Source organism: Dipodomys merriami, unplaced genomic scaffold, assembly GCF_024711535.1.
Source record: "Dipodomys merriami isolate MVZ:Mamm:240054 unplaced genomic scaffold, mDipMer1.0.p SCAF_128, whole genome shotgun sequence".
Lineage (NCBI taxonomy): Eukaryota > Metazoa > Chordata > Mammalia > Rodentia > Heteromyidae > Dipodomys > Dipodomys merriami.
The window spans coordinates 447,392-472,802 of NW_027202582.1; the positions used below are offsets into that span (position 1 = coordinate 447,392).

General features: G+C 47.9%; 1 protein-coding gene across 5 annotated transcripts; it reads left to right on the plus strand.

The window, feature by feature from the left end:
- Positions 1–972: 972 nt before the first annotated feature.
- On the plus strand, positions 973–22,811 carry LOC138824238 (galectin-12-like). Of its 5 annotated transcripts, XM_070017931.1 has the most exons (10): positions 1,196–1,278; positions 2,322–2,449; positions 3,681–3,769; positions 3,948–4,161; positions 5,834–5,953; positions 6,725–6,763; positions 14,287–14,313; positions 15,270–15,358; positions 19,821–19,971; positions 20,414–22,811. In XM_070017931.1, exons 3-10 carry the CDS (start codon positions 3,729–3,731, stop codon positions 20,558–20,560), a joined length of 828 nt encoding a protein of 275 aa, XP_069874032.1. In that variant the 5' UTR covers positions 1,196–1,278; positions 2,322–2,449; positions 3,681–3,728; the 3' UTR covers positions 20,561–22,811. The 5 variants fall into 5 exon arrangements, with proteins under 5 accessions (XP_069874028.1, XP_069874031.1, XP_069874029.1 ...); XM_070017927.1 differs by lacking the exon at positions 2,322–2,449 and having other exon boundaries at positions 973–1,278; XM_070017930.1 differs by lacking the exon at positions 2,322–2,449 and having other exon boundaries at positions 973–1,278; positions 20,400–20,540.
- Positions 22,812–25,411: the final 2,600 nt, after the last annotated feature.

The window sequence follows — 25,411 nt, forward strand, 5'->3', positions numbered from 1 at the left end:
GGCAGTGAAAATGAACCTGAACTCTAGAGATTACCTCCTGCCTCTTTCCATTCATCTGCCCCCCTCCTGTCCCTGAACCTCTCCTGACAAATCACATTTCCGCTTCCTTGGTATTTGTTTTGTTAAGCTTTCTCGTTGGCATTCCTGATTCCTCATTCCAGGACCTTCATACACTCTCGCCTGCATTGACCGTGTGCCCAGCCTGCTCCCTGCCAAGTCCAACAGCATGGTCAGATCCAGAGACCTCCCAAACCCAGGCCAGAGTTGAGAAGTTGTACAACTTTCAAAGACAAAGCCTCACTGGAGCTGGAACCAGAACTGCAAGGACTCTCCCAAGACTCTGATCTTACCCCACTCTCAGCCACAGACCTCCTGAAAGACGTTGTTATGGTTACCCTCTCCACGTGGAGCTACACCAAGGAGGCCAAAGGAGGGAAGCGGCTTGTCCAAGAGTACAAAGTTCATTCAAGCAGAGGCTGAGCATGCCAGCATCCGGGTCTCTTTCCTCTGAAGCCCAGTGATCCCACGGCCCATGGCTTGCCTCTTCTGAGCCTCAGGGGACCCTCCAACCCCCTTTCTGCTCATTCCAGTTTCTTGTGATGCCAGCTGGGCCCTGACATTTCCAACTAATGCTGAAATGGAGCTTCCGGGAACACAAGACAAGAAGGAAGAGGAGGAGGAGGGAAAGGGGAAGGTGACAGGGAAATGAGACAGATTAATGTGAGTAGGAGGATCCCAGAAGCTGGAGGTGTGGTAGTATTTCTCCAGCTCTGACCTACACCACCCCCTGCTCTGATGGGGGGAGGGGGGGGTCAGGGAAGCCTCTGGAAACACAAATCCCCCTGGCCTTCTGAGGAGCCGGCCCCTGGCTTCCTCCTGCTTTGGCCATGTGCTTCAGTCCCAGAGGAGCCAGTTGGATGGCCAGGGCCAGTGACACGCCCCTGAACACAGAGTTTCTGGAAAGAGCGCCAGTCTCCCCGGAGCTGCTTGCACCCCCGCAGCTGGGGCCTTCCTTGTGTGGGCCTGAGGTGGCAGCTCCCCTCCCAGGTCTCCCGCAAACAGCATTAGGAGCCTTCAGGGCACAGGTCAGGCTAACAGCTGGCAGAGCTGCGCGGGGCGGAGGAGGCTGGCTGGGAAAGGGCGAGTCCAGTGCACGCAGAGCTCCTGGAATTGAGATCCGCAGCCCGAGGCGCAGCTGCCCCACCCCTCATGGCACCTGGAGAAGCCCTGGACCCAATTCCTGACAGCTTCATCCTGCAGCCGCCCGTCTTCCACCCGGTGAGCCGCTGACCCTGCGCTGGGACCCTGAACTGTCTCAGGGCACCCCCCCCTCCGGCCCACAACTTCCTGGGACAGAGACCACTTGAGTCTTGGACCCTGCATTCCTAGGGCTTGCCTGGGGCTCTAGATGATTCTTTTTGAGTTTAGCAAAGTGGCTGATCCGCAAATCCCCACTTAGGTGTGCCTGGATCCTTGGATGTTATTTCATTTTTTCTTTTGTCAGTCATGGGGCTTGAACTCTGGGCCTGGGTGCTGTCCTTGCGCTCCTCAGCTCAAGGATAGTGCTCTACCACTTGAACCACTGCGCCTCTTCCAGGTTTCTGGTGGTTTATTGGAGATAAGAGACTCAGGGACTGACCTGCCCAGGCTGGCTTTGAACCCTGATCCTCAGATCTCAGCCTCCTGAGTAGCTAGGATGACAGGCGTGAGCCACCAGTGCCTGGCTGGGTCCTTGAATTTTATTTAGCCTTAGAAAGAAATCCAGTGCTGTGCTCCTACTACTTTGGGTGGCTGGAAAAATGGGGTTTGGGGTAAGGGGGGTCATTGAGGGGGAACACTGATTATTAAGAAAAGCAGTTTCATCTCTAGCCTGGGAGGGAGGCTTGGGGGAGCCTTCTGATCAGGGATGGGGGAGGGGGTCCACTCTCCCTCCTCCTGTTCTAGTGCCTGGGAGATATTCTGAAGGTACAGAGGCTTTACAGAGTACTAAACTCCCAGCACTAGTTCCGCAACTAGTGAGCACTGAAGATCCCTTTCCCTTACTTGGCCCTCTGCTCCCAGAGGCTGCATGAGCCCAGTCAATCACATACTCCGCAAGGAGCAGGGGTGTGGGAAGGGAAAGCCAGGAGCTGCACTGACATATGGAAACCCTAGCCTGGAACCTTTAAGGTTCCTCCTGAAATGCCCTTAGGCCAGGAAAGGTGGATCGGTCTAGTGGGGAGAGAAGGTTCAGGAATCAAGATCCCTAAGAAGGTTCAGGAATCAAGATCCCTGCTGGAAGCTCTCCTGGAAGGCGATGCTGAGATCTCCGTTCTTTCCAGGTGATCTTGGGCTTCTGATTGCCACTGCAGCTTGGCAAGCTTGTGATCCTGTCCAAAGTGTATGTGCTGTTCTACTTACATTCCTTCTGCAAACATCTCCACCAAGCCCATGCTGTGTCAACTGACAGGTGCTGAGCCTACCAAAGGGGAAAAGCAAAGCTCAACCCTTTTTTTTTTTTCAATTTTTAAAAAATCAGTCATGGATTTTGAACTCTAGGCCTGGGCAACTGTCTCTCAGCTCTTCAGCTCAAGGCGAGTGCTCTACCACTTGAGCCACAGAGCCACTTCCAATTTTCTGGTGGTTCATCGGAGCTAAGAGTCTCATGGACGTTCCTGCTTAGACTGGCTTTGAACCATGTGATCCTCCGATCTCAGCCTCTTGAGTAGCTAGGATTATAGGCATGAGCCACCAGCACTGGGCTTTTTAACATTTTTATGTTGTGCTTTTTGCCGGTACTCAGGCTTGAACTCAGGGCCAGTACTCTTGCTTAGCTTTTTGCTCAAGGTTGGTACCCTACCACTTACTTGAGCCACAACTCCACTTCTGGCTTTTTGATAGTTGATTGGTGATAAGACTCTCATGGACTTTCCTGCTCAGGCTGGCTTTAAAGGACGATCCTCAGATCTCAGCCTCCTTCCTGGGTAGTGAGTTCTAGCTTTGAGAGGCAGGTGATCTCACAGGGAAAACAGCCAGCTAGCCCTTCTCTACTGAGGTTCAGGAAAGAGAAGAAAGGTAGGCCAGGTGGGTAGCTGATCAGTGCTAGGTATTTCTCCAAGAGTCCCAGTCAAGGCCAGCTCTCAGTTCCCAGATCCTGATTCTTAAACAGGCCTCAGGAAGCCTCCACACCAAGCCTGTAGGGGACCAGTGTCGCATCCAGGCCGTGCCCGCCTCACTGGCTCACACAGCCCATTGTGCCTAGGACTCGGGAGAGCCAATTGGCTGGCGCTCTAAGCAGGCAGTGGGGATGAACCATGCGTCCTCAGGGCTTTGATATGTGTACATCCCAAAGAAAGGTAATAGGCTGGAGGGGCTGGGAAGGTGGCTCAGTGGTAGAGTGCTTGCCTTGCATGCCAGAGGCCCTGGGTTTGATTCCTCAGCACCACATAAGTGAAAAAAAGAAAGAAAAAAAAAAAAGAAAGGTAATAGGCTGGAGAGACTATCCCAGGGAAAACTGATTTTTTTACATGGTTTATTAAAAAAAAAATTTCTAATGAAATCCTAGTTTGCATTTTCTTTTTCTTTTTCTATTTGGGGTGAGGACATTGAGTTTCTTGTTCTTCCCTTTCCACATCCCAAACAGCTAGGCCGTGGGTTCTCTCTCCGGCCTGCATGTGGAGGTTTCATTCCTTTTTGTTCAGGTAATTCCTTATGTCACCACAATCTTTGGCGGTCTGTATGCAGGCAAGATGGTCATGCTTCAGGGTGTGGTCCCTCTGCACGCCCGCAGGTAAGGGGGGGTCGCGGGGAAGGGGGATGCGGGGAAGGGAGTGCGGGGAAGGGGGGTGCAGGTGGGCAGTGCTGGAACTCAAAGTGAGAGGGTTTGGGCTGAGGGCTGATCTTTGCCTTGGGGATCTCTGTGGGTTATGAGCAGAGTGGCACAGCCAGATGCCACTCACTGACCCTAGGTTTCAGGTGGACTTTCAGTGTGGCTGCAGCCTGAGTCCCCGGCCAGACATTGCCATCCACTTCAACCCTCGCTTCCACACCACCACGCCCCATGTCATCTGCAACAGCCTGCACAGTGGACAGTGGCAGGCAGAGGTCCGCTGGCCTGGCCTGGACCTGCAGAGAGGGGCCAGCTTCGTCATCCTCTTTCTCTTTGAGAACGAGGAGATGAAGGTGAGTAGACACCATCATTGTTGACTAATCAAGAACTTGAACCCCTCTTCTCTCCCTTCCCTTGGACCATTCAGCTTTGTAGGGAGAGAACCAAGGACCTGCCATACCTTGTTCCAGGCTGGCAGCAAAAGAGCTCTCTGGCTGGGCGCTGGTGGCTCACATCTGTAATCCTAGCTACTCAGGAGACTGAGATCTGAGGATCACAGTTCAAAGCCAGCCTGAAAGAAAGTTCATGAGACTTTTTCCAATTAACCAGCAAAAAGCCAGATGTGGAGCTATGGCTAAAGTGGTAGAGTATTAACCTTGAGCACAAAAGCTCAGGGACAGTGCCCGGGCCCTGAGTTCAAGACCCAGGACTGGTATGTGTGTGTGTGGGCACACACAAAGAGAACTCTATAGTGCTTGACTCTAGAGAGAGATCTAATGTCTTAGTGGTAACAAGCGCTCAGGGTACCTGCCAGTCACTGTTTTAAACCCTTTGCATGCATCAGCTCATTTAGTTCTTACTACACCCTCCAAGGCAGGTGCTCTCATGATTATCTGCCAGCTGAGGCTACAGGGGTCAGAGAAAGAGAACTTGACCTCAACACTCTGACTTCTGATATGAACGTATCAGACATGATGGGACCTTCTGACAGCTCCAGAGGACCAGGCAGCTGGTGAGGGGCCGGCCGGGGGTCTGAGTGAGCCCTCAGCCTCTCGGGCCTCAGTTTCCTCATCTGTAGGTGGGATGATGGGAATGCTTCATGTCTGCTAAGTAAAAGCAATGCTTTGTCATAGATAAAAGGAGGACATGGAGCTGGGTGACTCATGCCTATAATCCCAGCCACTAGGAGGCTGAGATCTGAGGATCCTGGTTCAAAGCCAGATGAGATTCTTATCTCAATTAACCACCAAAAATGCCAGAAGAGGTGCTGTGGCTCAAGTGGTAGAGGGATAGCCATAAGCAAAAATGCTCAAGGAGAGTGCCCAGGCTCTGAGTTCAAGCCCTAGAACAACATTTGCTACCTTAGGTTATTTTTTTAAATGTATTTTTTATTTTATTTTTTTTTATTTTTTTTGTCAGTCATGGGGCTTGAACTCTGGGCCTGGGCGCTGTCCCTACACTCTTCAGCTCAAGGTGAGCACTCTACCACTTGAGCCACAGCACCACTTCCAGTTTTCTAGTGGTTTATTGGAGATAAGAGTCTCACAGGGCTGGGAAGGTGGCTCAGTGGTAGAGCACTTGCCTTGCATGCCTGAGGCCCTGGGTTTGATTCCTCAGCACCACATAAGCAAAAAGAAAAAAGCCGGTAGTGGCACTGTGGCTCAAGTGGTAGAGTGCTAGCCTTGAGCTGAAAAGCTGAGGGACAGCACCCAGGCCCAGAGTTCAGGCCCCACAACCGGACCCAAAAAAAAAAAAAAGTCTCACAGACTTTCCTGCCCGGGCTGGCTTTGAACCGTGATCCTCAGATCTCAGCCTCCTGAGTAGCTAGGATTACAGTGAGCCAGGAGGGCGGGGGTGGGGGTGAGGTCGCCCAGCTACCTTAGGTTAGTTACTTAAGCTCATCATATGTTTGGTATGAAGCGAAATAGGTACAAAGCCAGGGAGTCATGTTCACTGATGCCTGGCATGAGCTAATGGATCCAGTGAACACTAGACTCCATCAAGCCAAGCCCTCTGCCTCTCCAGGTGAGCGTAAATGGAAAGCACTTTCTCCACTTCCGCTACCGGCTCCCGCTGTGCCGGGTAAATACTCTGGGTATCTATGGCGACATCTTGGTGAAAGCGGTTGGATTCCTTAACATCAATGTAAGTTGGCTTGCGTGCTAATGGCCTTTGACTTCGCCTGATCCCCACACAAGCCTGGGGCCCAATCACCCACCACAGACCACGAGACAAAGGAAACCTTGGACACTAGTAATCACCTAAGAGGAAGAGCCACAGAAGTGTCAGAAGTGAATCGGGGGAGGAGGGAGGCAAGGTGACAGCAGAAAGGTGTGCAGGAGCCACAGGCAGGAGTCTGTCCTGGCTGCAGGGGGGCTGGACAACTTGGAGGAGCTATGGCCAGCCAGGGAAGGACTTGGCTTATTAAAGCCCATGTAGCAAGCTGGGCACCAGTGGCTCACATCTGTCATCCTAGCTACTCAGGAAGCTGAGATCTGAGGATTGCGGTTCAAAGCCAGCCCCAGAGTCAGTAAGACTTTTATCTCCAATTAACCCCCAGAAAAGCGGAAGTAGCTCTGTGGCTCAAAGTAGTAGAGCATTAGCAAAAGTACTCAGTGCCTAGGCCCTGAGTTCAAGCCTCACAATGGACAAAATAAATAAAGCCACATAGCTCCAGCAAGCTGGCTAAGAAAATCCTTCCAAGTTCGGGCGTTTGAGTCAGCCCCTGGAGGTTGTGGTTTGTCCTGTCAGAGACAAGGCCAGGAATCCATAGTTTCAAAATTCCAGATTTAGGACCCACGACAAGCTGTGTGGGCTGGAGGAAGGGAAGGCCAGGGTCAAATAAATGGCTCGTAAGGCTTCCAATAATCCTGAATATTGCCAGTGCTTGTCTTTGTTTTTCCTCTTCCCAAACAGCCATTTGCAGAGGGCAGCAAAGAATATCCAGCCGGACATGTGAGTTTCCTGGCAGCAAGGCTGGTCCTTGCCGTTGAGCATTGGACAACCACACTATTGGGACAGGCGGGTTCTTCTGCCCCTCCACTCTCAGCACCGGGCTCGGCTGACCCTTCTCTCTCTGCTCACATGGCCATGGATCTGCCCAGCTCCCATCAGCCCCTAGAGAACCTGCATTTACCTCTCCCAGCCCCTGTCTGGGACCAGCTTGGGAAAGTAGATGAGGGTGGCTCCCAGAATCTGTGAGTCCCATCAGAAGATGCGTTTCTGTTGGAGTTTGTGGTTCTCAGAACGGCCCTGTACACATGGGTAGATTGGTCTCACCGAAGGGGAGATGAGGCACATGCCCCCCCCCCACGATGTAATCCAGAGATGTTGGGTCTCTGCATTTAAGAGGACCCTACTGGGCTGAGCAGAGAGGCTCCATCCCGCCAAAGCCGCTCGGCACCAGCAGCGCGCCCGCCCGATCGCGATCGCAACGACCCGGCACTCTCCACCCGAGCAGAGAGGTTCCATCCCGCCAAAACCGCCAGCAGCGCGCAAAGGGAACTGTCTGCAGACCACCCACCCGCCCGCCCGATCACGATCGCAACGACCCGGCGGGGCCACTCGGGCCCCAGAGGTACCGCGAAGAAGCTGTCTGAGCGGGGACACTCTTGACCCGACAGCTTCGACAGAGGCAGAGACAGAAAAGAATCACACAGAGCCACCACCGCCCAACCCAGCCCGGATTGCAACAACAACTGACGACCTACACCACACAGAAACAACCAGCTCCAGGGTGAGTACCCCACAGGGGAAGTGTATCCCTCAAGGGAGACCAGAGCTGGAGGGAATCCCCAGACCCTGACCTAGACTCCCTACCCCAACACCCGGACCACAGGACCCACTAAAACTGGGAACTGTTTGAGAGCTCCACCAGCCCGTGGAGCACACTCAGCTGGCCAGGCTAGAGCAAGAGCACCCCTGGAAGGGAGCTTAAATGCCCAAGCCAGGAACAGCGCCCCTGGGTCAAGACTACCAACAGTAGAAGAAATTTGAACTGTGTCCCCCAGGCTGTATAACCTAGGTGGTATACACATCAGCACAGGCCTAACGAGTGCGCTCCAGGCTGCATAACCTAGGTGGTATACACATCAGCACAGGCCTAACAAGCGCGCTCCAGGCTGGGGCCGGAACCAGGCCCGGGGATCCGGCGCCTGAACAACACAACCAACTCCTCCCAATTGAAGTAAAAAGCTGAGCATACGCCTCAACAGAGGGGAGAAAACCAGGAAACAACACTCCCCCGGGAAGCACGCCTGTGACAACAAAAGACCTGGAGGCCCAGGACAAGAGAAGCCCAAACCCCACCAAAACTCCACCCATATACCCTAGACTGGGAATTGGGCAACACAGGCTGCCAGCACCTGATAGTAAGCAGGAGCTCAGACTGTTAAGGCGGCTCAGCAATAGAGTGATAGTCTTGGATGTATGAGGCCCTGGATCTGATTCCTCAGCATCACAAAAGCAAAAAGGGTCAGAAGTGGTGCTGTGGCTCAAACGGTAGGGTGCCAGCCTTGAGCTGAAAAGCTGAGGGACAGCACCCAAACCTAGAGTTCAAGCCCACAACCAGCCCAAAACAAACAAACAAAAACACATCAGGAGCCCATAGCAGACTCCAGCATTTGGGAGAGTGCATCCAGAGCATCTGTTCTTCACAAGAGCACCCGTAGGAGCAAACACAAGCAGTCTAGGCTGCTCAACCCTTCCAAAGGCGGGAACTGCCAGCAATCTACAGCAGAGAGCTGAGAATCCTAAGTAAGACAGAATAGCAGCTGGAAATAGGCTCCCAACAGAACCCAGATCAGGCACAGACTCTCTCTACCAATACAGAATCAGCAACCAAGCAAAGACAGACACACCAAAACAAAATTGAAGAGCAGTCTCCTGAACCTCCATGCGAAAATCACAGAGAAAAATCACAAGGTTTACTACCACCCAGGACAGCAAGCTCACCTCAAAAGCCAGCAGCCACACAGGGGAGAGCCCCAGTGGGAGCAAAGCAGGAATGGAAGACAAAGGCTACTTCCAAGGGTTGCTGGAGGCAATGACTCAAGAAATAAAGCGAGAAATTGATCAGAAATTGAAAGAGCACAAGGATGATCTATCCAAAGAGATACAGGGTATCAAACAAGAGATGCATGCAAAAATAGAAGCTGCACAAACCTCAGTAAGAAGTGAGATAAACGCCAAATTAGAGGTAATGCATACCTCATTGAGAGGTGAGATCAGTACTCTGAGAACCAACATTGAATCCATAAAGGGATCCATTTCCTCCATGCAAACCACAATAGAAGCCACTGTCAACAGAGTGAATGAAATGGAAGGTCGAGTGTCAGATACAGAAGACAGAATACACCAACTGGACCAAAAAGTGACAGATATGGAAAAATTACTCAAATTAAACCAAAGGGATATTCAAGAGCAAGCAGATAATGCTAAAAAATTTAACCTTCGCATAATTGGAGTGGACGAAGGTGAGGAATTCCAGAGCAAGGGAATGCACCACCTATTTAACAATATAATCAATGAAAATTTTCCCCACCTCAAAAACGACCATCTTAACTACATCACAAAAGCTTATCGAACACCCAACAAGCAAGACCCCAGGAGAAACACTTCTAGACACATTATAGTAAAAATGATAGATCTGAATAATAAGGAAACAATCCTGCATGCAGCAAAAATGAAGAAGGAGCTATACTACAATGGGAAAAAAATAAGAATTACTGCAGATCTCTCCACACAAACAATGAATGCAAGAAAAGCCTGGGAAAGCACCATACGAGCCCTGAGAGCCAATAACTGCCAACCCAGACTGATCTACCCGGCAAAGCTAGCATTCACATTTGATGGAGAACTGAAAACTTTTAATAGCAAAGAAAAACTAAATGAATACATAAACATTAAGCCAGCATTACAAAGAATTCTAAGAGGGGGGACACAACCTGAAGAAAGCAGCCAGGAACTGGGGCCTGCCCCAAACAGGCGTTACTCAAAGTCTAACTGAGCAAGCACAGGAGGAAAGGAAAAAAGAAAAACTTAGGAAAACGGAATGGCAGGGACAACAATGCATCTCTCTATACTTTCTCTTAATATAAATGGGCTGAATTCACCAATTAAAAGAAAACGAACTGAGGACTGGATAAGAAAACAAGACCCATCCATCTGTTGCCTTCAGGAGACCCACCTCTCAGCCAAACATACAAACAAACTCAGAGTGAAGGGGTGGAAAAGGATCTACCAATCAAACGCCCCCAGTAAGAAAGCAGGTGTAGCTATCCTGATATCTGACAAAATAAACTTTTCATTAAAATCAGTACAGAAAGACAAGGACGGACACTACATATTAATAAAGGGAACAATCCAAGAGGAGGATATAACCATCATCAACTTATATGCCCCAAATATTGGTGCACCCAGATATGTCAAACAAATGCTCTCAAACTTACAGAATAAAATAGATCCCAATACGATAATACTAGGAGACTTTAACACACCACTCTCACCAAAGGACAGGTCTACCAACCAGAGGATTGGCAAAGAAGCTACCGAATTAAGAGAGGCCATACTGCAAGCGGAATTAACTGACATCTACCGAGTATTTCACCCTAAAACAACACAGTACACATTCTTCTCAGCAGCTCATGGAACTTTCTCCAAAATAGACCATATCATAGTTCATGCAAGGAACTTAAGCAAATACAAAGGGATCGACATAATCCCCTGTATCCTATCTGACCACAGTGGAATCAAGCTAGCTCTCAATAACAAAGCATACCGCAGAAATTTCTCCAATACATGGAAATTGAACAGCACACTCCTTAACAATGCCTGGATAACAGAAGAGATCAGAGAAGAAATAAAGCATTTCCTACAACTCAATGAAAATGAAAACACCTCACAAAGAAACTTGTGGGACACAGCAAAAGCAGTCCTGAGGGGCAAATTTATTGCCCTCAGTGCCCACATCAAGAGAATGGAGACAGACCAAGTAAATAATCTCATGTTGCAATTAAAACAGCTAGAAAAACAGGAAAAAATGGGACCTAAAGCTACTAGAAGAAGCCAGATAACCAAATTAAAAGCAGAGATTAACCAATTAGAAAATCAGAAAACCATAACCAAAATAAACCAAACAAAAAGCTGGTTCTTTGAAAAAATAAACAAAATTGATGGCCCATTGGCTAGATTAATTAAAAAAAGAAGAGAGGAAACCCATATTAATAGGATTAGGGATGCCACGGGAAACATCACCACACGTACCCAAGATATCCAAACAATTCTAACAGACTACTTTCAAAAGCTATACTCTCTAAAGGAAGAAAATCGGGCAGAAATGGATGCATTTTTAGAGAAATACAAGTTGCCCAAACTGAGCAAAGAAGAAGTTAACCAATTAAATAAGCCAATATCCTATAATGAGATACAGGAAGCTATCAAAAGTCTTCCAACAAAAAAAAGCCCAGGACCAGATGGATTCACAGCAGAATTCTATAAGACCTTCAAACAAGAACTAATACCCATACTCCTCAAGCTCTTCAGAGAAACAGAGAAGGAAGGAGCTATCCCAAACTCATTCTACGAAGCCAATATCACACTCATCCCCAAACCAGGCAAAGACCCAACCAAAAAGGAGAATTACAGGCCAATCTCCTTGATGAACACAGATGCAAAGATCCTTAACAAGATTCTAGCTAACAGAATCCAGAAACACATAAAAAAAATAATTCACTATGACCAGGTAGGCTTCATCCCAGAGACACAGGGATGGTTTAACATACGTAAGTCAATAAATGTAATCCAACATATCAACAGAGCCAAGGTCAAGAATCACATGATTATCGCTACAGATGCAGAAAAGGCCTTTGACAAAATTCAACATTCATTCATGCTAAAAGCTCTGGAGAAAATAGGAATAGAAGGAACATTTCTAAAAACAATAAAAGCCATTTATGACAGACCAATAGCCAATATTATACTTAATGGGGAAAAGCTACAACCAATTCTCCTAAAATCAGGAACAAGGCAAGGATGCCCACTGTCTCCACTCCTCTTCAATATAGTCCTAGAACCCTTAGCCAGGGCAATAAGGCAAGAAAAAGACATTAAAGGGATCCGCATAGGAAAAGAAGAAGTTAAACTATCCCTTTTTGCAGACGACATGATACTATACCTCCAAGATCCCAAAAACTCCATCCCCAAACTCTTAGAAATCATAAATCACTTTGGCAAAATAGCAGGATACAAAATAAACCCACAAAAATCAGTTGCCTTCCTATACACTGATAATGTACAGGAAGAGAGGGAAATAAAGGGAGCAACCCCATTCACAATAACCTCCCGAAAAATAAAATATTTAGGAATTAACCTAACCAAAGATGTAAAAGAACTATTTAATGAGAACTATAAAAAGTTAAAGAAAGAAATTGCAGAAGACACTAGGAAATGGAAAGACCTCCCATGCTCCTGGATAGGCCGACTTAATATAGTAAAGATGGTAATACTTCCAAAACTAATATACAAATTCAACGCAATTCCTATTAAAATCCCAATGACGTACATCTCTGAAATACAGAAAACAGTCCAAAAATTCATATGGAACAACAAAAGACCTAGAATAGCCAAAACAATTCTAGGGGATAAAGACAATATGGGAGGGCTATCCATGCCGAACTTCAAACTCTACTACAGAGCTATAATAACAAAGACAGCATGGTACTGGCACAAAAACAGACCCGAAGACCAATGGAACAGAATAGAAGACCCAGAAATAAATCCACAGGCCTACAGCCAGCTGATATTCGACAAAGGAGCCAAAGACATACAATGGAAGAAACACAGCCTCTTCAACCGCTGGTGCTGGGAAAACTGGGCAGCCACATGCAGAAAACTAAAAGTGGACCCCAGCCTATCACCATGCACCAACATCAACTCAAAATGGATTAAAGACCTTAACATTAAACCTGAATCTCTGAAACTACTGCAGGACAGAGTAGGAGAGACACTTGAACTAATAGGCACAGGAAGGAACTTCCTGAACAGAGTCCCAGGGTCACAACAAATTGGAGAGAGACTCGACAAATGGGACTACCTTAAAATAAAAAGCTTCTGCACAGATAAAGCTATCGCAACCAAGCTAGAAAGACAACCAACTAATTGGGAAAAAATATTTACCAGCAATATATCAGACAAGGGGTTAACATCCTGTATATACAGGGAACTCAAGAAACTAATCCCTCCCAAACCTAACAAACCAATTACTAAATGGGCAAGGGAACTAAAGAGGGACTTCTCAAATGAAGAAATAAAAATGGCAAAGAAACACATGAGGAAATGTTCATCATCCCTGGTGGTGAAGGAAATGCAAATAAAGACAACCCTGAGATACCACCTTACCCCAGTCAGAATGTCCCACATCCACAAATCAGCCAACGACAAATGCTGGAGGGGATGTGGAGAACGAGGAACGCTATTACACTGCTGGTGGGAATGTACACTCATACAACCACTTTGGAAAGCAGTCTGGAGGGTCCTTAGAAAGCTAAAGATTGACCTCCCTTACGACCCAGTCATACCACTTCTAGGCATCTACCCTGAACAACAGGAACCAATATACAAAGACACGTGCACCTCCATGTTTATTGCAGCACTGTTCACAATAGCTAGGATATGGAAACAACCTAGATGCCCCACCACAGATGAATGGATCCAAAAATTGTGGTATCTATACACAATGGAATATTATGCAGCCATTAGAAATGACAAAATAATGGCATTTGCAGGGAAATGGATGGAGCTAGAAGGAATCATGTTGAGCGAGGTAAGCCAAGAACGAAGAGACAAACAGTACATGGTCTCCCTGATAAGCGGATGATAAATCCAAAATGTTAGGTGATATGACAAAACTAACAGGACTTAAGAAACAAAGAACTCCCACTCATCTGGTTGAACCACTACTAAATATCCCCATGCTGCTGATCACGTGTATGGTATATAACATATGAACACCGTTATATATTACAGACTGTGATAGACAATTTGCTCCAGGAAAGTTAGAATGAACGTGTGACTTTAAATGAGCATCATTATTCCACAATACTGTGAATTTCCGGAAATTAAGTAATCACTTAATCACAATCAAAAAAAAAAAAAAAAAAAAGAACCTTGGGGAAGGGAGGGAGGGAGGGGATGGTAGGGAGAAAACAATGGAGGGGGTAACAATGTTCAAGAGGAAGTGTACTCATTACCCCACTCATGTAACTGTAACCCTCTGTATAGAATCTTTACAATAAAAAAATTAAAAAAAAAAAAAAAAAAAAAAAAAAAAAAAAAAAGAGGACCCTACTGGGGCCCCAAGGACTCTCTCATTGCTATAAGAAGCTCACACCCCAAGTTTCCCCAGTATGTAAGAATGGCATGAGGAAGTTTCCCCCAAGCAAACACCAATAGCCTCATCCTGCTTCCTTCTTTCCCGACAGCCCTTTCTGCTGTACAGTGCTCGGCTGGTAAGTGACGTTCCTGTGGTCCACTCGTGGCTCCCTCTGTCCCCATGGTTTTCTTTTTTGCTGGTCCTGGGCACTGTCCCTGAGCTTTTGTGCTCAAGACTAGCATGCTACCACTTGAGCCACAGCTGCACTTCTGGCTTAAAAAAAATTATCTTTAAATAGTTAGACAAAGGATTTGCTATTTAACAAAGCAGTTTATGAATAGAGTATATCCTGAACAATGTCACCCCTTTCCCTATACTCACGCATTCCTCCTCTGCCTACCCCTTCCCTCACTCTTCTTAATTTTGTAGGCAATACATTAAATTCTTGTTTGCATTTCCCCCTGCTCCTCTTCATTCATTTTCCCTTTGACCACACCTGACTCCTTTTAAGTACCTGCTTTCTGGTTTTTCACTTCCAACCTTTTGCTGGAAATAAGAGTCTCACCCACTTTCCTGTCTGAACTGGCTTCCAACCATGATCCTCAGATCTCAGCCTCCTGAGCAGCTTGTATTACAGGCATGAGCCACCAGTGCTCAGCAGTTTCCCTTTCTTTTTGGAATACTGCTGCTGTGGGTGGGCTGCACAGCTCCAGGCTCAAGCCCCAAGCAGCCTCAGTTTACCTTCTCTCCATTTACCCTGTGCACAGACCCAGGACCAGGTATTAGAACAGAGGGACACGCCAGCCCTGGCCCTGTAGCTACTCACAGGCTGGGGGAGGGTAAGCCACTGAATAGTTCTGACAATTCAGAGAGCAGTCATGGTGCTCACATACTGAGCTCAGCATGAATGGTTAGAGGGAGCTTCCTGCAGGCATGCAGCAGGTGCTTAAGAGGGCAGAGCTGAATCTCCTAGCTTCAAGCAAACAGGTAAATTTGCCTGCCCTGGTGCTAGCCAGGTCCCCAAGGGTAGCTGGTGGAGCCCATCCTGAACACCTGTAACCGCCCTACTCGGTGATCTCCTATTTTCTCCAGGAATTGCCCTGCTCACGTGCTCTTTCTCGAGGTCTCTGGCCTGGACAAGTCATCATAGTTCGAGGACTGGTCATTCAAGAGCCGAAGGAGTAAGTTATTCAATGAAACATTCCCTTCTTTTCATTTCCCAGCACACCATCTAACTTCTTACAGAAGAGAAAACAAAGCCAGGTGCCAGTGCTCACGCTTGTAATCCTAGCTACTCAGGAGGCTGAGATCTGAGGATCATGGTTCAATTATCTCCAATTAACCACCAGAAAACCAGAAATGGTGCTGTGGCTCAAGTGGTAGAGTGATTGCCTTGAACTGAAGAGCTGAGGGACAGTACCCCTCAAGCCCCATGACTGACCAAAAAAGAAAAAAACAGAAGAGAAAACAGAAAGAAGTACTTTGCCTAAAGTCACAGAGCTTATGAAAGTCAGGCTGAGATTGGGATTAGTAGCTGATCTCTCCTCAGACCAACGAGGCCCACATCCCAGATCCCAGGAAAGAGTTTTGCGGGCACAGGGTGAGGCCCAGAGAGGGTACTGACTTCCTACCATGCTTAATTTAGGGAACAGCCCTAGGGTGAAGGGGCTGGTACCTGGACAATTACTAAATGGGTACTACCTGACGTCTCCTCCAGGGGGTGCTAAAACCAAGACCTGTGGATGAAATCCTGTTAGACCAGATTGCCCCACTGCCTCCTGCTACTTTGTTTTTTGTTTTTTGTTTTTGTTTTTTTTTTGGTCCGGTCATGGGGCCTGAACTCTGGGCCTGGGCGCTGTCCCTCAGCTCTTCAGCTCAAGGCGAGCGCTCTACCACTTGAGCCACAGCGCCACTTCTGGCTTTTTTCTTTTTGCTTATGTGGTGCTGAGGAATCAAACCCAGGGCCTCAAGCATGCAAGGCAAGCGCTCTACCACTGAGCCACCTTCCCAGCCCCCCTCCTGCTACTTTAAAGAAAACTAGTGGACTTTTTTTTTTTTTTCCTTATCTAGGCTAAGTTGACTGGGTTGTCATCTGCTCAGGAAATGTACTGATCTGGGCAACCTGAGGGTAATTGCTTTTCTTCTTTGTGCCTGGGCTTCCTTATCTGAACATTAATGATAATGCTTGTTGGGGGGTGGGAGGTAGTACTCAGGATAGTACCTGGCGGTACACAGTAAGTACTCCACAGTGGGGTGGTATCAGAATTATCTCAGAGAAGACAGGAGAGGAGAGAGTGGGAACAGCACTATGTTCTTCCTGTTTTTGTGTTTTTTTTGCCGGTCCTGGGCCTTGAACTCTGGACCTGGGAGCTGTCCTTTGGCTAAAGGCTAGCATTCTACCACTTGAGCTACAACACCACTTCTGACTTTTTCTGTGATTAATTGGAGATAAGAGTCTCAGGGACTTTTCCTGCCCAGGCTGGCTTCAAACCTGGGTCCTCAGATCTCAGCCTCCTGAGTAGCTAGGATTTCAGGCGTGAGCCAATGGTGCCCGGCACTTTGTTTTGTTTTGTTTGAATGTTTAAGTCACTGACCTCTCTACCCTTTGACTGATCCCTTGTGTGAATTCTGGGGGCAGGCATGAAGCACAGACCTGGATAGCATGATCCTCCAAAACCAGGCATGACTGGTTAGATTCTTGATTTCTTGTAAACTTCACCTGTCTGAGCAAGTGTGGAAGGAGCCATCACATCCATCCCAGGGGACCATGTGGAGGCAGGGAGGCACAGGACAAGATTATTACAAGGTTTATTAGAGGAGCCATACTCCCTCGGAGAGAGAGCGCATGGTGCCCTCTACTATCTAGGTAGCAGCAGGGTCTGGGGGTTGGAAGTGAGGTAGGTGGAAGTTCAGGTGGGTCTGGGCGGAGAGAGGGAGGGGCCAGCTGTATGGCAGGAACTCCTGGGCAGGGAGGAGCTCAGGTCTGGGTGGAGCTGAGCAGCAAAGGTGGGCTTAATGCTTACAAAGTCATGAGGTCTCTCTAAAAGTCTATTTCTGTTTCTCTGTTGGAAAAAGAAATAGGAAAGTAATCCCAATCTGATAAGGGGAAATGAAGAGATGCCAGTGATCAAAAGAACACTTCCCTGCCCTTGTAGCTCAGTGGCATAGTTCACAACGAGGGAATACACACGAACTCAGAGACCACACAGCTCACAGAAATGCTGAGGTGCCAAGTTGGGAAGAAAGAATATTTCCCTGAGTCTGGTCATGTCCCATCGTCTGGTTCTTGTTTGTGCCTGGGTGTTATCCCTGAGCTTTTGTACTTAAGGTTCTGCTCTTTGGTGGTACATTGGAGATAAGTCTCAGACATTCCTCTGGGGTTGACTTTGAACTTTGATTACAGGATTACAGGCAGGAGCCACCAGTGGTTGGCAATTTTTGAAAGAGAAGTTGAAGCCCGGTACTGGTGGCTCACGCCTGTAATCCTAGCTACTCAGGAGGCTGAGATCTGAGGATCTCAGTTCAAGCCAGGGCAGGAAAGTCCGTGAGACTGTTATCTCCAATAAACCACCAGAAAACTGGAAGTGGTGCTGTGGCTCAAGTGGTATTGCGCTCGCCTTGAGCTGAAGAGCTGAGGGACAGTGCCCAGGCCCAGAGTTCAAGCCCCACAACCAACCAAAAAATAAAGAAATAAGAGAGAAGTTGAAAACCATCCTTTAATAACTCAGCTTTTGAATCTGGTGTTGAGATTGAACAGTATTCCTATAGGCCAGTTCAGCTGTGGGCCACAGGCCTGCAGACGCAGCACAATGCCTGGCACTTGGCGAGGCACGCCATGAATGCTGCTGCTGTTTTCAGAAACAATACATTGGACTGAGAAAACAAAAGCGGGCTCCCTGGAGCTCATTGGCAGTGCGGGTCTGTCCCTCCCTCCCATTCTAGCCTGAGTGGGACGCCTGGCCACAACCTCCAAGAGCTGCACAGAGTCTGTAGAGCATCTAGAGGGAGTCTTTAGCCAGTCCTGCGGAGTGAGGTGAGGGAGACACTGGGACTGCTCAGAGCTCCCAGGCTGGTGGGAAGACTGTAAGCCCTGTCTGGGATGGGTGCCTGGTGGGACAGGAAGCTGGAGACAGGCCCAGCCACAGTGTAGAAGCCCCGTATGTTCTTATGCATATCCATCTCCATGCATATCCATTCTCCCACAGCCTTACCTTCCAACCTTCCTTCCTACCTGAAAGTCTCCTTTCCAGTGCCGGAAGGGATCCATAGGAGCCACTGAAACCCCCCCCCCCCACCAGAGTGGGCTTCCCCTCCACTTGGCCCCACTATCTGCATCCTCTGTCTCCACTTATCCTCAGCTGCCTCAAAGAAGGTATCGAGAAGCTTCTGAGACACAGAACAGAGTCTAGGGACCCTACTTGAGAGGTGGATGCCAGGCAGTAGAAAGACCTCCCTCCGTCTAGTCATGAATCTTGGCTCACACACTAGGACAAGCTATTGAGAATAGCAGAAGAAATCATTTAACTTCCTGCCTTCATTAGTTAAATGAGCTGATAAACTTCATGACACCTGAGGTTTTCTGTGAGGATTAAGGATCCTGATTTCTATAACACCCTTATTGTGCACTGGATCCTTCCTATCTTTCACTCCCATTAACTCCTTCATTCCTATTTTTTCCTTGTGGTGGGGGGGCTGGCTTTATAAGATACATATTGCATTATTTTTTAGACACAAGTAGCATCTGTGTGCTTATGATGTCCCAAGCACTGTCCTGCCCAATCACTTTATTTGTACTAATTCATTTAACAACAACCCCACAAGAGAGATGTTGTACTGTTATTACCCCTCAATGACAGCTGAGGAAACCAACACAGAGAAATTAAGTGATTTTTCCCCCCCAGGGTCACAGCAAGTAGCAGAGCCAGAGTCAAACCCTTGGAATCTGATTCTAACCTTTAAATGATGTACAAAATAGTTAAGGCAATATAGTTATCACTTAGTAAATGTTAGCTTAATCATAGCATTCCAGAGGCTGGAGCCAGTCAGCCTGGACTACAAAGTGAAAGAAAGAGAGGGAGGGAGGGAGAGAGGGAAAGAGAAAGAGAGAAAGAAAGAAAAGGAAAAGAAAGAAAGAAAAGAGAGGGAGAGAAAGAAAGAAAGAGAAAGGGAGGGAGGGAGAGAAAGAAAGGGAAGGAGGAAGGACAGAAGGAAGAAAAGAAGAGAGGAAAGGAGAGGAGGGAAGGAGGACAGAAGGAAGAAAGGGAGGGAGAGAGGAAGCGAGGGAGGGAAGAATGGGGCAAGGAAGGAGGGAAGGAGGGGTTAGCTACTATTATCAATATCACAGTTTTCCCTTTCAGGAAGAGAAACTGAGGCTTCAGCTAGATAATGGCCTCCACCATGAGCCTCCAGCCAGCGACACTTGCTCTTTCCACTTCTCTGAGCTAGTATGTGTCCAAGCACCTACCTAGAGCACCTGACTTAGGTGCTGACTTCTCAGGACTTAGGTGCTCCTAAGGACTTAGCACCTAAGTCATTAGCGCTTGGAAACTGCCAGTCCTCCAGCTGCTGTTCTACCTCCCTTGGGCTGTGCACGGGCCGGAGGACAGTGGAGGCTGATCCTCTTCTCTGGCCTGCTTTCTGTAGTTTCACCTTGAGCCTGAGAGATGAGGCTGCCCGCGTGCCTGTGACCCTGAGGGCTTCCTTCGCAGACCGGACGCTGGCCTGGATCTCCCACTGGGGACGCAAGAAGCTCATCCCAGCCCCTTTCCTCTTTTACCCCCAGCGATTCTTCGAGGTAGGCCACATCCTGGGAGAGAGTGCACAGCAGAGTCCCATATTGATCTGGAAGACCAGGGAGCATATCTGGGGAAGGGTGAGCGGGGAAGATGGTATGAAGCTGGATGCCAAAGGGAGCAGAGATCGTCCAGGCATTGGCCCTCAAACCTCCATGTTGATGAAACCCAAGCATAATTAAATGAAGTGGGGGCTCAAGCATCAGCTTTATTATAAAGCTCCCCTATTATAAAGCTCCTATGTACAGCCACTTTCTAATGGGAAGCAACCCCAGTTGCAGGTAAGGAAACTGAGGCCTGCCTGGGGCTGGGAAGATTCAAAGGCCACTGTGGGACCTCTCTCTGTGTCCTCTACGGGGAGGAGGGTCTCCATGAGTAGCACATCAGGCAGTCAGAGGGAGATATGTGTGAAAGCTTGTCACCTCTTCAGACTCTCCTCGCCAGGTGCTGCTTCTATGCCAGGAAGGAGGACTGAAACTGGCACTCAATGGGCAGGGGCTGGGAGCCACCAGCTTGGACCAGCAAGTGCTAGAGCGATTACGGGAGCTCCGAATCAGTGGAAGTGTCCAGCTCTACTGTGTCCACATCTGAGGAAGGGGAGTCCGGCGCTACTCCAACCAGGCAAAAGAAAAACCAGTCTGTGCCAGAACTCCACTGTACAGCCCTAGTCCATTGGCCTTCGTTGAACCACCAACCTGTCTCAGGGCCCAGGTCACTTGTGGGTCACAATCCTGAGGCTGCAGGGAGGTTGGGTCCACACAACAGAGGGAAGATAGCAGGTCCAAAAGTTGCTCCAACTCTTGAGTCCTACTAGGAATGTGGCGTTTATCTGTGCCAACCTTCATGGACCCAGGCTGCACTCACAGGGCCAGCAGGCTGTGTAGGCTGCAGGTGGTATGTGAAAGAACAGCACAGAACTTGCCCTCTGGCTAAAAAGGAAAATGTGCCAATAAGCCCCTCTCCAGTAGGCACTGTGTGACCTCAGTGAAATGCATGACCAACTTCCCAACTGGCTCATAATTTCATAAAGACCCAGAAAGAAAGGATTGCAAGCAACAATGGACTCTTAAGACCTCTCCCTGCTCTGCAAGTATTTCTTTGCTTTTCTTTCTACATATACAAACTTCAGTATTTTGCTCTCACACTTCATCACTGGTGTTTTTGTTTTTTTGGGGGTCCAGTCATGGGGTCTGAACTCTGGACCTGGGCGCTGTCCCTCAGCTCTTCAGCTCAAGGCTAGCGCTCTACCACTTGAGCCATAGCACCACTTCCGGCTTTTTTTCTTTTTGCTTATGTGGTGCTTAGGAATCAAACCCAGGGCCTCAGGCATGCAAGGCAAGCGCTCTACCACTAAGCCACCTTCCCAGCCCCTCACCGGTGATTTTTCATTCATGGAATTCTACAAGACAAAGGATTCTAAACAATACCTGAGCTGAACTGAATCAGTTTGAGACTGAGATAGTTTGTGGCCTTGAAAACAAGAACCAATCATGGCTCAAGGAGACTTGGGACAGACTTGGTCCTCTGGAGTATTTGCTGTCAGACCCATTGAGGGACAACTTTTACAAGTACTTATTTGTCAGACTTAGCTTTTTAATCTTAATGGGCTCTAGGTAAACCCTGCTTAGGAGCTATTTCTAATTGATTTCCCTTGCTTGAAATGTCTTATTGGCAGACAGAGTCCCTGACTAGTTACTTCCCTCCAATATGGAATCAGACCAACTGGTTGGGAAATCTTATCTAGCAAAAAGCAAGAATGCCAACTGGGACATTATTCCAGCAACAAGGAGAGAAACAGTGAACTGACTGTTTAGCTAGAGAGGGGTGATAAAGGGCAGCTGAGGCAAAGGCCAATCTGGTGGGAACAACAGAGCAGCACAAAATACCTTACTTGTTCCTGGTGGGCCTCGGACCATGGGTTCCAAGACTGGAACAGGTGTTAACAAGATACAAAGTGGAACGCGAAGCTGGGTGCTGGTGGCTCATGCCTATAATCCTAGCTACTCAGGAGGCTGAGATCTGCGAATCAAGGTTTAAAGCCAGCCCGGACAGGAAACTCCATGAGACTTTTTTTTTTTTTTTTTTTTTTTGCCGGTTGTGGGGCCTAAACTCTGGGCCTGGGCACTGTCCCTCAGCTCTTCAGCTCAAGGCTAGCACTCTACCACTTGAGCCATAGCACCACTTCCAGCTTTTTCTGCTTATATGGTGCTGAGGAATCGAACCCAGGGCCTAATGCATACAAGGCAAGCACTCTACCACTGAGCTACCTTCCCAGCCCATCCATGAGACTCTTATCTCCAATAAACCACTCAGAAAACTAGAAGTGGGGCTAAGGCTCAAGTGGTAGAGTGTTTGCCTTGAACTGAAGAGCTGAGGATAGCGCCCAGGCCCAGAGTTCAAGCCCCACAACCAACAAAAACAAAAACAAAAACAAGCTCTCCTGTTTTGAGGTGGAAGGGATCCAATCAGAAGGACCCCTTGCTCAGGAGATCCAATTAGAAAGTGTTTTACAAAGGCCAAGCAGCAGACAAGCCCGCCCCCTTCTCGATTTCTGCTACAAGGTGAGAAAAGTCCAATCAGAAATTTATACCTCTGGTTGGGGGGTGGGGTGGGGGGGATCCAATCAGAAAGTTCTCCAGCAACAAGTGACCACTGCTTACCCAGTCCAACCAAGATACAATCCCCAGGAGGAAGGGTCTATGGACCCAATAGCACAACCAGATAAAAACTCCTTGGTGTTTTCCCCTAGAAAATTCCCCTCTCCATTCTCAGATAGTGTGCTTCCCCCAACTTTTCTTTCTTTCCTTTCACTTTCAAATAAATTTGCACTATTTACTTCAAATATTTTGCTGCCTTTTTTTTTCTTGGTGCCAGTCCTGGAGCTTGATCTCTGGGCCTGGGGCATTGTCCTTAAGCTTTTTTGCTCAAGGCTAGCACTCTTACCACTTGAGCCACAGCACCACTTCCAACTTGTTATTGGCATTTAATTGGAGGAAAGAGGTTTCATGTAGTTTTCTGTGCTAGCTGGCTTCAAACCATGCTCCTCAGATCTCAACCTCCCAGGTAATTAGAATTACAGGCATGCACCACAAGGATAGGCTGCCATGCCTTTTTGTTCTTAAATTGGCAGAGAAAATGAAAATACCCCCAGATAGCATCAACTCTTTTGTCCAAATTACAAAAGACCATAGTCTCTGAGGAATGAGAGGTCTACTTACTGAAAGATCAATTTATACTGATTACTGGCCAGAGATTGGCCTCCCTACCCATCAACGTCATTCTCTGGGGCCATTTCAGAAAACTCTCTTTGTCAGGGAGCTTAGTAGAAATACAATACAGAAAATGATGAGAAACTGCCATAGTAGTAAAAGCTACTGTTATCTCCTGAACTCCAGATATCATGGTTGTAAAACGGAACCTCCGGTGGCTGTAAATTCCTACTGTATGTGTGTTTGTGTGTGCAAGCACACATGCGCATGTACCTGGGGCTTGAACTCAGGGCCTGGGCACTGTCCCTGAGCACTTTTGCTTAAGGCTAGTGCTCTACCACTTGAGTCACAGCTCTGCTTCAGCTTGTTTAGTGTTTAATTGGAGATGAGTCTCAAGTGCTTTCCTGCCCAGGCTGGCTTCAAACCATGATTCTCAGATCTCAACCTCCTGAAGAACTAGGATTACAGGCAAGCGCCACTCGCTCTCAGCCCTGCTGTTGTCTTTTGACCCAGAGTCTGACATGATTTCCCAGAAACTGTGATTGTTGATCCAGCCACAGCCTACATGGCTGCCCTGCTCCTGTATCCTGTAAACCCCTGTCCCAACTGCAGCCTACTTGACTACCCCACATCTACACCCTCCCCAACTTAAACTTGTCTATTAAATCCCTGTGTTTACATCAATGCTCTCTCATTGGAAAGGAACTCCTCTCTGTCCACCAACATCTGGCATGAAATAAACCTGAGTTACTTCTTCTACTATTCCAACTATTTTGCTTGGTTTGTCCATAGTCTGTTCACATTTCCATGATACCTTAGCCTCCACTGGGAAATGGGCCTGACACCACAGAGTGATTCGCTTAATGGGCTGATTGTAAGCAGCTTGTGGCTAAACAGGCTTTCAGATGGACACAACCATGAGATTTGGAGGCTAGGAACCAGTCAAGGCTTAAGGATTTCTGAGTCACTTAACCCCCAAAGGCTGCCAGTACAGGTGGCTGAGATATTGGAGGCAACAATTTCTGCCTGCTGGATCACACAACAGAGGCATCAGTAGACCCAGCCGGGACCCTGAAGGCAAAGGAGTGAGGCAGCTGTCTGTGGCTCCACTCTTTCAGGCTTAAAAAAAAAAAAAAATCACTTCAAATGACAGGGCCTTTGGGCCCTGTCCAGGGCCTCCCCCACCCCTCCACCCTCTACCCCCCACTGTATGTGCTAACTGCTGAGGGATCTCCCCACCACAGATTAAAATCATGTGATCTCCACAGCCTGCACCCAGCAGAGAAGAGTATGTAAAGATGTACAGAAACACACAGAAAAATCAAACATCTCACATTGTTATTCTTAGGAAAATGGAGGAGAAAGGAAGGAAACAGGCTGGGCTCGATCTTCCACAGGCAAGGACTGTTGAGATAAAGCAGCCTTCCTGGGAGCTTGGAAACTATAAAGAGGTGGGACAGGAGCTGGGTTTCTATGGTCTGAGCAAGGAGGCAGAGGTTAACGAAGAAGCCTTGGGTCTGGGAGGTGGGAGCTGCGGTCTAGGGGGCCTGGGACCTATTGCCGTTTTATTGGTGAATTGGTTAAATCAGTAAGAATTTTAAAACCAAAGTTTCCAAATCTAGGCCAAGGGTGACCATTGTTTAAATGATAGTGAGGCCAGATTGCAGTAGACAAACATGTCAGGTTCTTTTTGTTTTGTTTTTGTTTTTACTGCAAATCAATCAGCCGGAGAGCCTTAAGATTAGACCACAGGCAAGACAATGGGATGTCTCTGGGAACAGACAATTTAGAGTGCATTTTGGAAAATTTGGTAGGACTATGGAGTGGCCTGTCCTGTCGCTTTGGGAAGGCAAATGAACAGACCCTAATAATTAGGAGAAGGCGGGCTGGGAAGGTGGCTCAGTGGTAGAGCACTTACCTTGTATGCATGAGGCCCTGGGTTTGATTCCTCAGCACCACATAAGCAGAAAAAGCCGGAAGTAGTACTGTGGCTCAAGTGGTAGAGAGCTAGCCTTGAGCTGAAGAGCTGAGGGACAGCGCCCAGGCCCAGAGTTCAGGCCCCACGACCGACAAAAATAAAATAAATTCAAAATAATAAAATAATTAGAAGAGGGCATCCCCAGAGTCTTTTTGTTCTTCTCTTTTTTCTTTTGTCAGCTCTTCAGCTAAAGGCTAGTGCTCTGCCGCTTGAGCCACAGGCCCCACGTCCGGTTATCTGGTAGTTAATTGGAGA

Bases quoted from the DNA above. Each gene is read 5' to 3' on its own strand.
- LOC138824238 (XM_070017927.1), top strand. From the start codon at position 1,210: ATGGCACCTGGAGAAGCCCTGGACCCAATTCCTGACAGCTTCATCCTG. The intron at 6,764-14,286 runs GTGAGTTTCCTG...CTTTCCCGACAG, and splicing joins AAGAATATCCAGCCGGACAT to CCCTTTCTGCTGTACAGTGC. The intron at 15,359-19,820 runs GTAAGTTATTCA...TGCTTTCTGTAG, and splicing joins GTCATTCAAGAGCCGAAGGA to TTTCACCTTGAGCCTGAGAG.